General features: G+C 37.9%; 1 protein-coding gene across 1 annotated transcript in view; it reads right to left on the bottom strand.

The window, feature by feature from the left end:
* The window catches only part of Zmym4 (zinc finger MYM-type containing 4), a 127,087-nt gene that overhangs the window by 35,284 nt on the left and 79,538 nt on the right, over nucleotides 1-12,265 (bottom strand). Inside the window, exons 16-19 of the mRNA XM_013348319.2 lie at nucleotides 10,873-11,013; nucleotides 10,561-10,598; nucleotides 9,549-9,693; nucleotides 4,761-4,879 (exon numbers count right to left, since the gene is read on the bottom strand). Of these exons, the coding sequence (XP_013203773.1) occupies nucleotides 4,761-4,879; nucleotides 9,549-9,693; nucleotides 10,561-10,598; nucleotides 10,873-11,013 (443 nt within the window). The remainder of the gene's footprint in view (nucleotides 1-4,760; nucleotides 4,880-9,548; nucleotides 9,694-10,560; nucleotides 10,599-10,872; nucleotides 11,014-12,265) is intronic.

The following is a 12,265-nucleotide window of genomic DNA, read 5'->3' as shown; positions in this document are numbered from 1 at the left end:
TCTCCACACCCTCTCCAGCAAAGGCTATCATTGGTGTTTTTCATTTTAGCCATTCTGACAGGTGTAAGATGGTATCTTAAAGTTGTCTTGATTTGCAGCTATCTTATTTTTAAAAGACATGGTCTGCCACTAAACACAGAGATGGCCGACTGGTTTGCCTAGTCAACAAGCTCCAGGCATCTTCCTGTCTCTGACTTTCAAGCACTGGGATTATAGGATACAATTATGTGTGGCTTTTACATCAATGCTGGACTTTGAACTTGAAGCATTGTGCTTGTATAACAAGCACGTTACTGACTTAGCCTCCCCCCAAACCACTAAGGATTTCATATTTTAAAATTTTTTTTAATTTATTTTTATTTTATGTGCATTGGTCTTTTCCTGTGGGTGTTAGGTTCCCAGGAACTGGAGTCACAGAAAGTTGTGAGCTGCCGTATGGATGCTGGGAATAGAACTTGGGTCCTCTGAGAGAATAGACAGTGCTCTTAACCACTGAGCTATCTCTTCAACCCCTGCCCCCAGACTTTCTTACACAATAGATTTGTTGTCAGAATCTGTAAAAACTGGTGTAAATATTAAAATAATGAAAAAAAGATACTTTCATTGCTGAAATTATGAATCTTGGTAGTTCATTTTTATAAGGCTAGAATGATTAAAATAAAAATAAGCAAGAAAGATGATTAAAAATAAGTAAACAAGGTGGGCAGGGTATCACAAGCCTTAAAACCCAGAACATGGAAGACAGAGGTAGGTGGACCTCTGTGAGTTTGAGGCCAGTTTGAACTACATAGTGTTTCTACAAACAGTCACAACTACATATTGAAATTCTTTCTGGAAACTAAAAACAATGAAAAAATAAATAAATAAATAGTAAGTACTTTTCTGGATACTCAACGAAGTCCTTATGAATCCTTCAAAAGAATAATTCTACAACATAAAAATCAGTTTTGTTTATATTTCTTGCTTCACATTTTCCAAACTGTCAAATGAGAAATATATTTAATAAAAAGTGAGTAAGAGTGATGGGTACCTTCTTTTACCTGTACTACACTTCAGAACTCTTTTAATTTTTATTTCATTTATCATCATCATAATCATTATGTTTTTGCATGTTCTTTGGAAATATGTGCCATGGTCAGAGGACAATGTATGGAGTCAGTTCAATCTTTCCACCTTTACTAAAGTTCAAGGGACTGAACTCAGATCAGCAGCCTTGCTTAACCGGACAGGAAGCACCATTACCAGTTCAATGACCATGCTGGCCAATAATTCAGGATTCTAACATTCATAGTTTCAAATTTTTCTTTTCTATTTGAATGATCTCACTACCTTTTTTAGTAGTGGCATTTCATTTGTATTTTAATAAACAAAGTTTGCCCGAAGATCAGAAAAATAAAACAGTCACACCGCCAGCCTTATAGACCAGGCAGCAATGACACACACCTTTAATCCCAGTAGTCACATCAGTTTGCCAAAGAAACAAGGAGGTAGTGGTGCCTGCCCTTAATCCAAGAACTAGAGAGGATTATAAAACAGGAGGAGACAGTTCTCAGTCTCATTCTGAGATTCCTGGGGGCAGGATCACCATTTCAGACTGAGGTAGAGGTTAAGAGCCAGTGGCTGTCTGTTTTGCTTTTCTGACCTTCAGGTTTAACCCCAATATCTGCCTCTGAGTTTTTATTAATTGTGCTACATTAGGCACCCAACCTCTGAAGTACAAATTCACAAAAAAGTCATTTGCCTGAGGCTTTATAACCACTGGTACAGGCCGGAGCCGAACCCAAACCTAGCCACCTGGGTTTAGAAGAGAAACTGGAACTCCCAGCTCCCTTCTGCCCAGGTTAGCTTCCATGTAAAGATGGAAAATACACAAAGGATCAGGATATTGTATGTTATTATGTTGTCCTTGAATTGTCTGACTGCTGAGGAAGGAGCAACAGCTGCTAAAAGACATCTGATTATAAATGCAGCTGCATTAATCTAGACTATGTATTTTGAAAATGCCTTGACTACAAAATTTAAGTCAAAAGATATGTTACTTGGGAGAAGAGATTTTGCTTTTGTTCCACAGGAAGTGAGAGACTGTGGATTCATTATGGATTAATAAAAATAAGGTCTGAATGAGGAAGACCCTCTGAAAAATCTGATAGGAGCAGATAGCCCAGATGATCCAACGTTTCTGAGCACCTCAGTTGGAGTTTTCTAAGTTCTACATTCAAAACAGCTTCAAGACTGCTGGCTGAGATGATCCAGCCTCACAGAATACTCAAGTCAGGACGTGAACATAATCCTAAATTTTCTTTGGGTCCTCGTAAGATTATCAATGGCCAAAATCAGCAGGAATTAGTCTAGAAAACTATGCCCACTTTCCCCCAAAAATGGATTATGGATATTTCTCTTTGTTTAGTGTGTTGGTTACAAGTTGTTATGGAAAATGGTCAGGAAAAAAAGCTACACAAGGAAATGAGATTCAAGGTTCTTGTTTTGAAAAGAAAAAGAAAAAAAAAGGGATACAGATATGACAGGACAAAAGGGTAGATAATGGAACCTACTCTGAAAAGAAAAAGGAGGATATAGAAATGATAAAATAAAAAGGAAGATTATTGAGTCTACTTTTAAAATGCAACTATTTGTTTTAAATGTTTTACACTGGATTGGACTTTCATATATTGTATACAAAGATTTTATATTGATAAAATTTGAGATTTTGTTAAAACATACTGTACATACATTTCTACTCTTGTATACAGCTCATTTAACAATGTAATGCAAATTTCTAGTCTTTGAAAATTTATTATTACCAACTGTTTAGGATAATAAGGAAATGCATTATAATCAAACTTATAGTCACATTAGATATGTTTTCAAGGTCAAATAAAGATATATTTTAGGGGGCCAGAGAGATATGGCTTAGTGGTTAAGAGCATTGCCTACTCTTCCAAAGGTCCTGAGTTCAATTCCCAGTCAACCACATGGTGGCTCACAACCATCTGTAAAGAGGTTTGCCGCCCTCTTCTGGCCTGCAGGCATACACACAGAATATTGTATACATAATAAATAAATAATTTTAAAAAAAGATATATTTTAGATAGACAGTTCATCTTCAAACACTTTAGAGATGTATAGAATATGGCATTTTCAGAGATGTACAGAATATGGCATTTTAAGATGTTTTAATAACAAAGGCTCTTTTTTGTGAAAATGAGACATGTCTACTCCTGACAGCACCAATCTATATCAGAGAAGATAATAGGCAGCATGGAAGAAACTCTACATGGAGTTTACCTTTTTTGTGGCACATACAAGCCACTAAAAAGAGTGCCTAGACTACTAACAGTATGGTGTCCTAATTAGACAAGCAGGACACTAAAGAAAGTGACTGCCAAACATTGTCAAGACAAGGACAGGACTTCAGAATATCCTGTCTCACAGAAGTCTGCCAGATATGCTAGACCTGTAGGCTGAAGATGGATGCCCCAATGTTACAGAGGAACTTTGGGTGACTGTTCAGGCAACCAGCTGTTTCCGTCATTACTCACATGTTTTGGAAGTAGCTTGCTTGCACTTCCTGCTTACTTAGTTAATATTATTTCCTTCTTGGGTCTCTGAGGAAGTTGAAGACTAAATAGTTATAGTTTTCCTTGTTTACCTGACACAGAAAGCTAGTTGTGATAGAAAGTAAATTAGGTACAAGACTTAGGACTCACCAATATAAGATAGATATGGAGCATTTTCTCTGAATTTGTCAAATGCAAACGGACTAGATATATTGATATACTTTTGCCTGTATATATTGTATTTGGTTATTGTATTTATTGTAAATCATTTTTCTTACATCAGTTATAGCCTTTTTTAAATTTTAAACAAAAAGGGGAAATGCAGAGGCATTTCATTTGTACTTTAATAAAAAAAAAAAAAAGCTTGCCCAAAGATCAGAAAGTAAATAGTCACACTGGCTAGCATTAAAGACCAGGCAGCAATGACACACACATGTAATCCCAGTAGCCACAGAAACCAGGTGGTAGGTGTGTATGCCCTTAATCCGTGAAACAGAGGATTAGGAAATGGGAGGAGACAGCTCTCAGTCTCAGTCTCATTCTGAGATTCCTGGAGGCAGGATCACCATTTCAGACTGAGGTAGAGGTTAAGATCCAGCGGCTGGCTATTTTGCTTTTCTGACCTTCAGGTTTAATACTAATATCTGCCTCTGAGTTTTTATTAACCGTGGATTTACTTTATTTGTATGAATGTTTTATCTGCATATAAGTATGTGTGCCACATGCATGCCTGAAACTCACAGAGGTCAGAGGAAGTCAGCAGATCCCCTGGAACTAACTGGATTCACAAATGGCTGAGCCACTATATGGGTACTAGGAATAAAACCCAAGTCCTCTGAATCTCTCAAGTACTTGTTTTGTTATTTTGAGGCAAAGTCTGACTCTAACCAAAACTGGCGTGGTGCATGCTATATAGCCCAGGCTGACCTTCAGGTGGCTTCAATCCTCCTCCCTCAGCCTCACAAGTGCTGGGATTACAGTTGCGAGCCAACATGCTACATCATAATGTTCTTTCAAAAGATAAAGTATGAGCAAAAGAAATCTTCTACATTCTCCATAATAAATAACAACAGTAATATAACAGCCATCAAACAAAATTAGGTATATTTTACCAACAAGTAAAACATTTCATTACACAGCTGTAAAATTATAAATGAGGAAAATGCAAGTTAAATTAGATTTAATCTTTCAATAATTACTTACAGGAACTGGAATCCCAAAGGGGACAGGAGTATACTGAGTATAAAGATGAAGAGGTATAGGAACAAACACTGGCACAGGGACTGGTACCACCATAACCTGGGGCTCACTTGGAGTATCTTCTAATGAAAAAAAGCACACACAGAAAAAGAGTTAGAAACAATTTAACGAAATTCCATCTTAAAAGGAGAGAATTTGTGTTAGGCAGCACACACCTTTAATCCCAGCACTTGTGAGGCAGAAGCAGGCAGATCTCTGAGTTCAAGGACAGTATGGTCTACAAAGGGAGCTCCAGGAAAGCCAAGGCTATACAGAATAACTGTCTCAAAAAACCAAAAACGTGCTGGGTGGTGGTGGCGCACGCCTTTAATCCCAGCACTTGGGAGGCAGAGGCAGGCGGATCTCTGTGAGTTCGAGACCAGCCTGGTCTACAGAGCTAGTTCCAGGACAGGCTCTAAAGCCACAGAGAAACCCTGTCTTGAAAAACCAAAAAAAAAAAACAACAAAAAAAAAAACCAAAAACGAAAAATAAACCAAAAGAGGGGGAGAATTTACATTTGAGAAAGGGCAGGTATTCAACAAATGATGCTAAGAACTAAATATGTGTATGTAGAAGAATGAATAACACCTCGATTTGTCATAATGCAAAAATATCAGTCCAAAATGAATCGGAAATGTTCATGCAAGGCAAGCAAAATAATTAAAAGTATATACAAGAGAAATGATTCAGGATACTGTTCTGAGGAAAGATTTTTCTTGAATGTTTGACCCTAAGGAAAGTGGCAACAACATATAATTGGCCAAAGAGACTATACCAAACTCAAAATGTTATACAGAAAAACAATTTGGGAGCTAAGAGACAAGTTACAGCCAGTCAGTGGTGGTGCAAACCTTTAATCACAGCACTTAGGAGACAGAGGCAGGTGCTCAGTGAGCTCAAGGCCAGCCTGGTCTATAGAATGATGTCCAGAACTGGGTCCATAGCTACCATAAAATCCTTTCACAAAAAAAGGGGGGGGGGACCCCAAACACACACACACAAAAAAAAAAAAAAAACCATCACAAAATGTACAAAATTTCTGCAAATTATACGTATGACAAAAGATTACTATCTAAAATATAGAAGAAATTCAAGCAAATAAAGAGCAAAAGAACAACTAACCTGATTTACAATTGATCAAATGGTCTAAGAGGATGCACAATGGTTATAACCTGCAAGAGCACACTCTAACTGAAGACTCTGGTCAGGTGGTATTGCTGGTGGGCGGTGGAAACTTAAGGAGGACCTTGATCAATGAGGTGGGGGGTTTTACACCTTTATTAGACAGCATAAAGTAGTAGTTTATCTATTCTTGTAAAATCGCTTGTTCCGACAGATACTCATCTCAATATCACTCACACCATGTGGTAACTGAGTTCAGGGAGTGGGTGGCATCCCCAAGCCTGTGTAACCCCCAAAATGATGTGCTAAATAAACTTTTTCTGTTTAATTACCTGACTTGGATATTTCATTGTAAGGAAGTAACTATGTCAATAAAAATGAAAAAAAATATTCAGTGTCACTAATGATCACCAGGAAAATGTCTATCAAAATTATAATAACAGGGTTGGAAAGACAGTTGAGCAAAAAAGTGTACTTGCTTGCTCTTAAAAAGGACCTGGGCTGGGCGATGGTGGCACACGCCTTTAATCCCAGCACTCGGGAGGCAGAGGCAGGCGGATCTCTGTGAGTTCGAGACCAGCCTGGTCTACAAGAGCTAGTTCCAGGACAGGCTCCAAAGCCACAGAGAAACCCTGCCTCAAAAAACCAAAAACAAAAAAAAACCCAAAAAACAAAAAAGGACCTGGGCTGGGCGATGGTGGCGCACGCCTTTAATCCCAGCACTCGGGAGGCAGAGGCAGGCGGATCTCTGTGAGTTCGAGACCAGCCTGGTCTACAAGAGCTAGTTCCAGGACAGGCTCCAAAGCCACAGAGAAACCCTGTCTAAAAAAAAAAAAAAAAAAAAAGACCAAAAAAAAAAGGACCTGGATTCAGTGCCCAGCACCAGCATCAGGTGGTTCAAACTACCTATAACTTGAGTTCCAGATAACTCAATGCTCCCTTCTAGCTTCTGTGGTAGTTTATTTGTACTAGGTACAAATAACATAAGAATGCAATGCATACAAACACATAAATAAAAATAAATTTTATAAAATTAAAATGAAATACCATTTCATCACAGTGAGAATGACTACTACCAAAAAAGAAGGAAAAAAATCCTGGTGAGGACTGAGGAGGGGGGACTCTCTAATATTCCTGGTAGGCACTACAAATTAGTATGACCATTAGAAAAATAGTGAGAAGGTTCTTCAAAAATATGATGATAATTCTCAGGAAAGAACCAACTATGTAAGGGAAGCATGTCCTCTGACACACTCTCCACGGCACATGCATGCCCACACAGGTAAGACAAAGAATGAGTCAACTCTACTGAAAGGAACCTTTCAAGTAAATTTCAGGGAATATATATATTCACTGTTTGGGAACAACGACCTATATGATGACAACTTTTCATCTAGAATTTCTTTCTAGTTTCAAAACTCTAGGACCTGTGGTTGGCATTAAGAGAGGCTATCGAGACAAGCGAAGAAGATGAAGGCTATGAAAAGAATTTGTGGGCAACTGTCTTGAATGTGCAAAACAAATGGAAATTAGTATTTTTTTCTTGGTTTTTTGAGACACAGTTTTGCTATAGTTTTAGAGCCTGTCCTAGAACTAGCTCTTTTTTTTTTTAAAAATATTTTCATGGTTTATTTAACTTTATTTTATGTGCATTGGTATGAAGTGTCAGATCCCCTGGAACTGATCTTCAGACAGTTGTGAGCTGCCATGTGGGTGCTGGGAATTGAATCCGGGTCCTCTGGAAGAGCAGTCAGTGCTCTTAACCACTGAGCCATCTCTCCAGCCCTAGAACTAGCTCTTGTAGATCAGGCTGGCCTCAAACTCAGAGATCCACCCACCTCTGCCTCCTGAGTGCTGGAATTAAAGGGGCCTGGAAATTTTTATTTCTAAGAATAGTGAGTTTATGACATTCTAGTGACTACCTGCTCCAGCATTTAAGCTCAGCTCAGCACAACTTGAAATATTACTTAACTCTGGCTAGCTGTGTCAAGAAGAATGGACTTCTCTGTCTCCGCAGACACAATTAAAGCTTTTAAAACTCACTACAAGGGCTGGAGAGTTGGCTCCGTAGTTAAAAGCACTTGTTATTCTGCAGATGATCCAGGTTCAAATCACAATATTCACCTGACAACTCACAATTATTTGTAACTCCTTTCAGAAGGGATCCAATGCCCTTCTGACTTCCACGAACATACATACATACATGTAGGTAGGGCATTCACACACATAAAATAGAAACTAAAAACAAACAAAAACTCACTAGGAAAGGGTAAGTCCCTAACATTTCTCATTAGGGGCTAAATTCCTGGTGAGTGTAGGCAGAAGGATGGGGCTGTTCTTCAATCAGTTTTCATTCACAAGATGGAGGTTCTACGCAAAAACGAAAAGCAGACAGGCTAACAACACTGGGATTCTAGTCACTTGCCCCAGATCACATACTGAGCAGGATGACTGTTAGGAGAGGCTGAGTAAGAACACGACATAACCCTGTGCAGAATTCAGAGAAGCAGTGCAGAGATTTTGTACAGAGGTAGAGACAGTTCCTAAGAAAGTATGGAACCTTTCCAAGGCAACTGATCTTTTTGTTTTAAGACAGGTTTCTCTACAGGTAACCCTGGCTGGCTAAGAACTCATTATGTAGATAACAGACAGGCCTGAAACTCAGAGCTCTGTCCTCCTCTTCCTCATGAGAGCTAAGACTGAAAGGCAAGCATCACCACTCTTAGAGCAATTGACTTTTGTTTATTTGTTTATTTTTTGAGACAGCGTTTCTCTTTGTAACAGCCTAGAACTCATTCTGTAACCCAGGGTGGTCTCGAACTCACAGAGATTCGCCTGCCTCTGCCTCCCAAGTGCTGGGATTACAGGCGTGCGCCACCACCGTCCGGCTGCAACTGACTTTTTAAGACAATGTGAAGAAATGGAGATAGATGTTACATGCAAGAAGCACAAGGCTATATACACACCACTAAGTGAACACATAAGGAAATAGTATTGAGTTATATAAACTTAAGAGCACATCGAAAAACTAAAGCATCTCTCTCTCTCTCTCTTTTTTTTTTTTTTTTTTTTTTTTGGTTTTTCGAGACAGGGTTTCTCTGTGGCTTTGGAGCCTGTCCTAGAACTAGCTCTGTAGAAAAGTCTGGTCACGAACTCACAGAGATCCGCCTGCCTCTGCCTCCGGAGTGCTGGGATTAAAGGCGTGCGCCACCATCACCCGGCAAACTAAAGCATCTCTGAATTCAAATCCCACCTACATTACTCTAAAGCTAATGCTAAACAACACTGTTTTATGAATTAATTTTTTTTTTTCCGAGACAGGGTTTCTCTGTGTAAATTTGGAGCCTGTCCTGAAACTCACTCTGTAGACCAGACTGGCCTCGAACTCAGATCTGCCTGCCTCTGCTTCCCAAGTGCTGGGATTAAAGGTGTATGCAATCACCACCTGGCAAATTATCTTCTTTTTGAGCTAATTTACTAAGTTTCAAATAGAAAAATACCTTATTCACAGGCACATTGTACAAACTACACTGGGAAATAAACAGAAGTAACTAATCTAGAAAACAGTACTACTAGGGTAAGCCAATGATCTCTTCCCTTAAATAAAATAATAAACCCAAGGAACATACCCGTCTGGCATTCTTTGTTTTGAGTATGTGGTTTACATGAAGTGGCTTTCGTCTGTGTGATGGGTTTGCACAATAAAGCCTTGTTTTTCAAAAGCCTTGGAGGTTGGGAAGGTGGAAGTTTCAGGGCATCTGTTTGAGTACTTGCCTAGGTAAAAAAAAAAAAAAAAAAAAAAAAATTCAGAAACCAAACAATTTCAAAATGTTTTGAGTAATTATTAGAATTTTAACTTTAAAAGACTTATCACTGGAATTACATAGTAAAAATGACATGCAAATTTGCTATTTAATAAATCAGATTTATTTTATGCCTGAAATATTACTAGAAATCAAGGAATATTTTACAAAGCATTACCTGACTCAATGTTCTTACTATATTTGCTTATCAAGGAAAATTCTGATATCAGCTTACTGTAAAATACTGATAATCAATACAATGGGGAGTTTTAAATGAGTGCTGTTATTTCCTGACTAAGTTAGAAGCATAGTCAATCACTTATGATCACTCAATGTAACATGAAGGAAAGGCTGTAACTGTGGTCCAGGCATTTATAGAGTTTGCCATCAAAGACAATTAAAAAGTAACTCAAACATGAAAATTAGCCCAGAGGCTAGGAACATTTTCATAAAATATCACTGTTTCATTTAGGAGTTTTGTTCATTATCTTCTTCTTTAATCTTTTTAAAGACAACGTAGACAACGTTGAGTAAAAAACAGTTAAACATAGTTATGATCAGCGTGTAATGGGAGTGAGTAGCACTAAGTAAGAATGTTAATAACAATCTGTAAGATGAAATGACCAAACGCTGTACATTTACTTTAATTACGCATAATTTAAAAAAACTGTCAGTAATTAATTTATAATTACCTACTAAGCATTCGAAGAAATAATGCCATGTAAAAATCTTGATTAGATAACAGAAATTCTATTCAACAATTCTTTTGCTAATAATTAGCCAGACATATGTAGTGCACATATATGAAATATACAATAACATTAATAAAATAACTTACATCCCCAATGATTTTCGCTGTTACTGCTGGAACTGCACCTTAATAAAGATTAAAATACAAATTTAGAAGCTTTAAAATTATTTAAAAATTAGTATTAAAGCCAATTATCAGTCATGACCATCTATAACTTTCTACACAATTCAGTAAAAGCAAGTAATAGCTTGCTTCTATACTAATAGTAGTATAAAACAAGAAAAAAAAGATGTGACTGGAGGAAACACCTGTGCACTCTTAGTGGCGCAGCAAGCTGCCAAGAGGAATATAGAGAATTTAACTCAAATGGTAAAAAAGCCAGTTCAAATCAAACTATACCTTGTAAGACGCTGTTGGCATTTGCTGTGGGCTGAGCAGCAGGAGCACTTGCCAAAGATACCACATTAGCAATAACTGGAGTTGAATCTTTTCTAAGTGATGGGGGCCCTGCAGATGCAGCTTGAACCATGGAAATACTTGCTGGTTAAAAAAGAAAGAAAGAAGAGAGTTCGTGTGACTTATGTTTTATACAAATCAACAGACCAGAAGAGACCAATGCCTCAAGGAGTAAGTAAGTCTAAAGTAGAGGAATAACTCGGATTTTGTTTCATCACTTCCTGACCTTTTGCCTAAGGTAAAGCATAGTGTCTTTTCTTTCCCACTTAATTACTCAGATTTGGTCTGCTAGTTTTTGATTAGTGAAACTTAAGTCTCTCATGTACTTTACCTTTGATAAAAATGCATCAGTCTCACTTAAAAGCAACAAAAATGCCAAAGGCATAATTTCAAACTATGACCATTACAAAGTAGAATTAATGGGAATTTAAGAGAAAGATGTTTCTTAAATCTTCCCTTTAAATGTAAAGGACTTCCTAAGGAGTTTCTAGAGTAGGCCCGTATACTTGGACTCTTCTGAGTTTCAAAATAGCAATAATTTGTGCTCCAAACCATAAAGCTTCTAGAATTTTATGTCCTAAATATGTATATTGTTGGTTGTGGACTGGCGCAGCTCTTGCTATGTGATGTAGTCCAGGCGTGCCTCAGACACACTATGCGGCTCATCCTCTCCTTGAAGTCTTGATCACCTAGCTTAGTAAGACTAGAGATACGTACCACCAAACCTGACTATATATGGTATACTTAAAGGGCCATGTAATTTAGTCTTTATTTCTTTTGCTAGAATCTGAAATCTATCATTATGGAAGCCAGGGTGTATACAGAACTAAAAAAAGCAAATGCCATTCATTCTCAGAAAGTTGAATATGGTTGAGTATTCTGAGTATTCAATGAAATGATGTAATTTAAATGGTAAAGTATTTGTTCAGTTTTGTTATTGTCGTTCGTGCTGCTGTTGCTGTTTTGAGACAGGACCTCTCTACGCAGCCCTGGCTGTCCTGAAACTGGCTATATAGAACAGGCCGGCCTCAAACTCACAGATATCTGCCTGCCTCTGGTTCCCAAGCGTTAGGATTAATGGCTACCATGACAGGCTTGTTAATGGTATTTGAACACAGTAAGATTTCATAATTAATTAATTACGTGATTAAGTAATTTCGTAAAATTACTGACAATGTATATATTCTAATCTGTACAAGAAAAGTAATTAACTCCTTCCACTGATAAAAGTTCATTTACTCGCCGGGTGATGGTGGCGCACGCCTTTAATCCCAGCACTCGGGAGGCAGAGGCAGGCGGATCTCTGTGAGTTCGAGACCAGCCTGGTCTACAGAGC

This window comes from Microtus ochrogaster, chromosome 10 (assembly GCF_000317375.1).
Source record: "Microtus ochrogaster isolate Prairie Vole_2 chromosome 10, MicOch1.0, whole genome shotgun sequence".
In the NCBI taxonomy this organism is placed as follows: Eukaryota; Metazoa; Chordata; class Mammalia; order Rodentia; family Cricetidae; genus Microtus; species Microtus ochrogaster.
The sequence above is the reverse complement of the archived record's forward strand: the minus strand, read 5'-3'. Positions and strand labels throughout refer to the sequence as shown.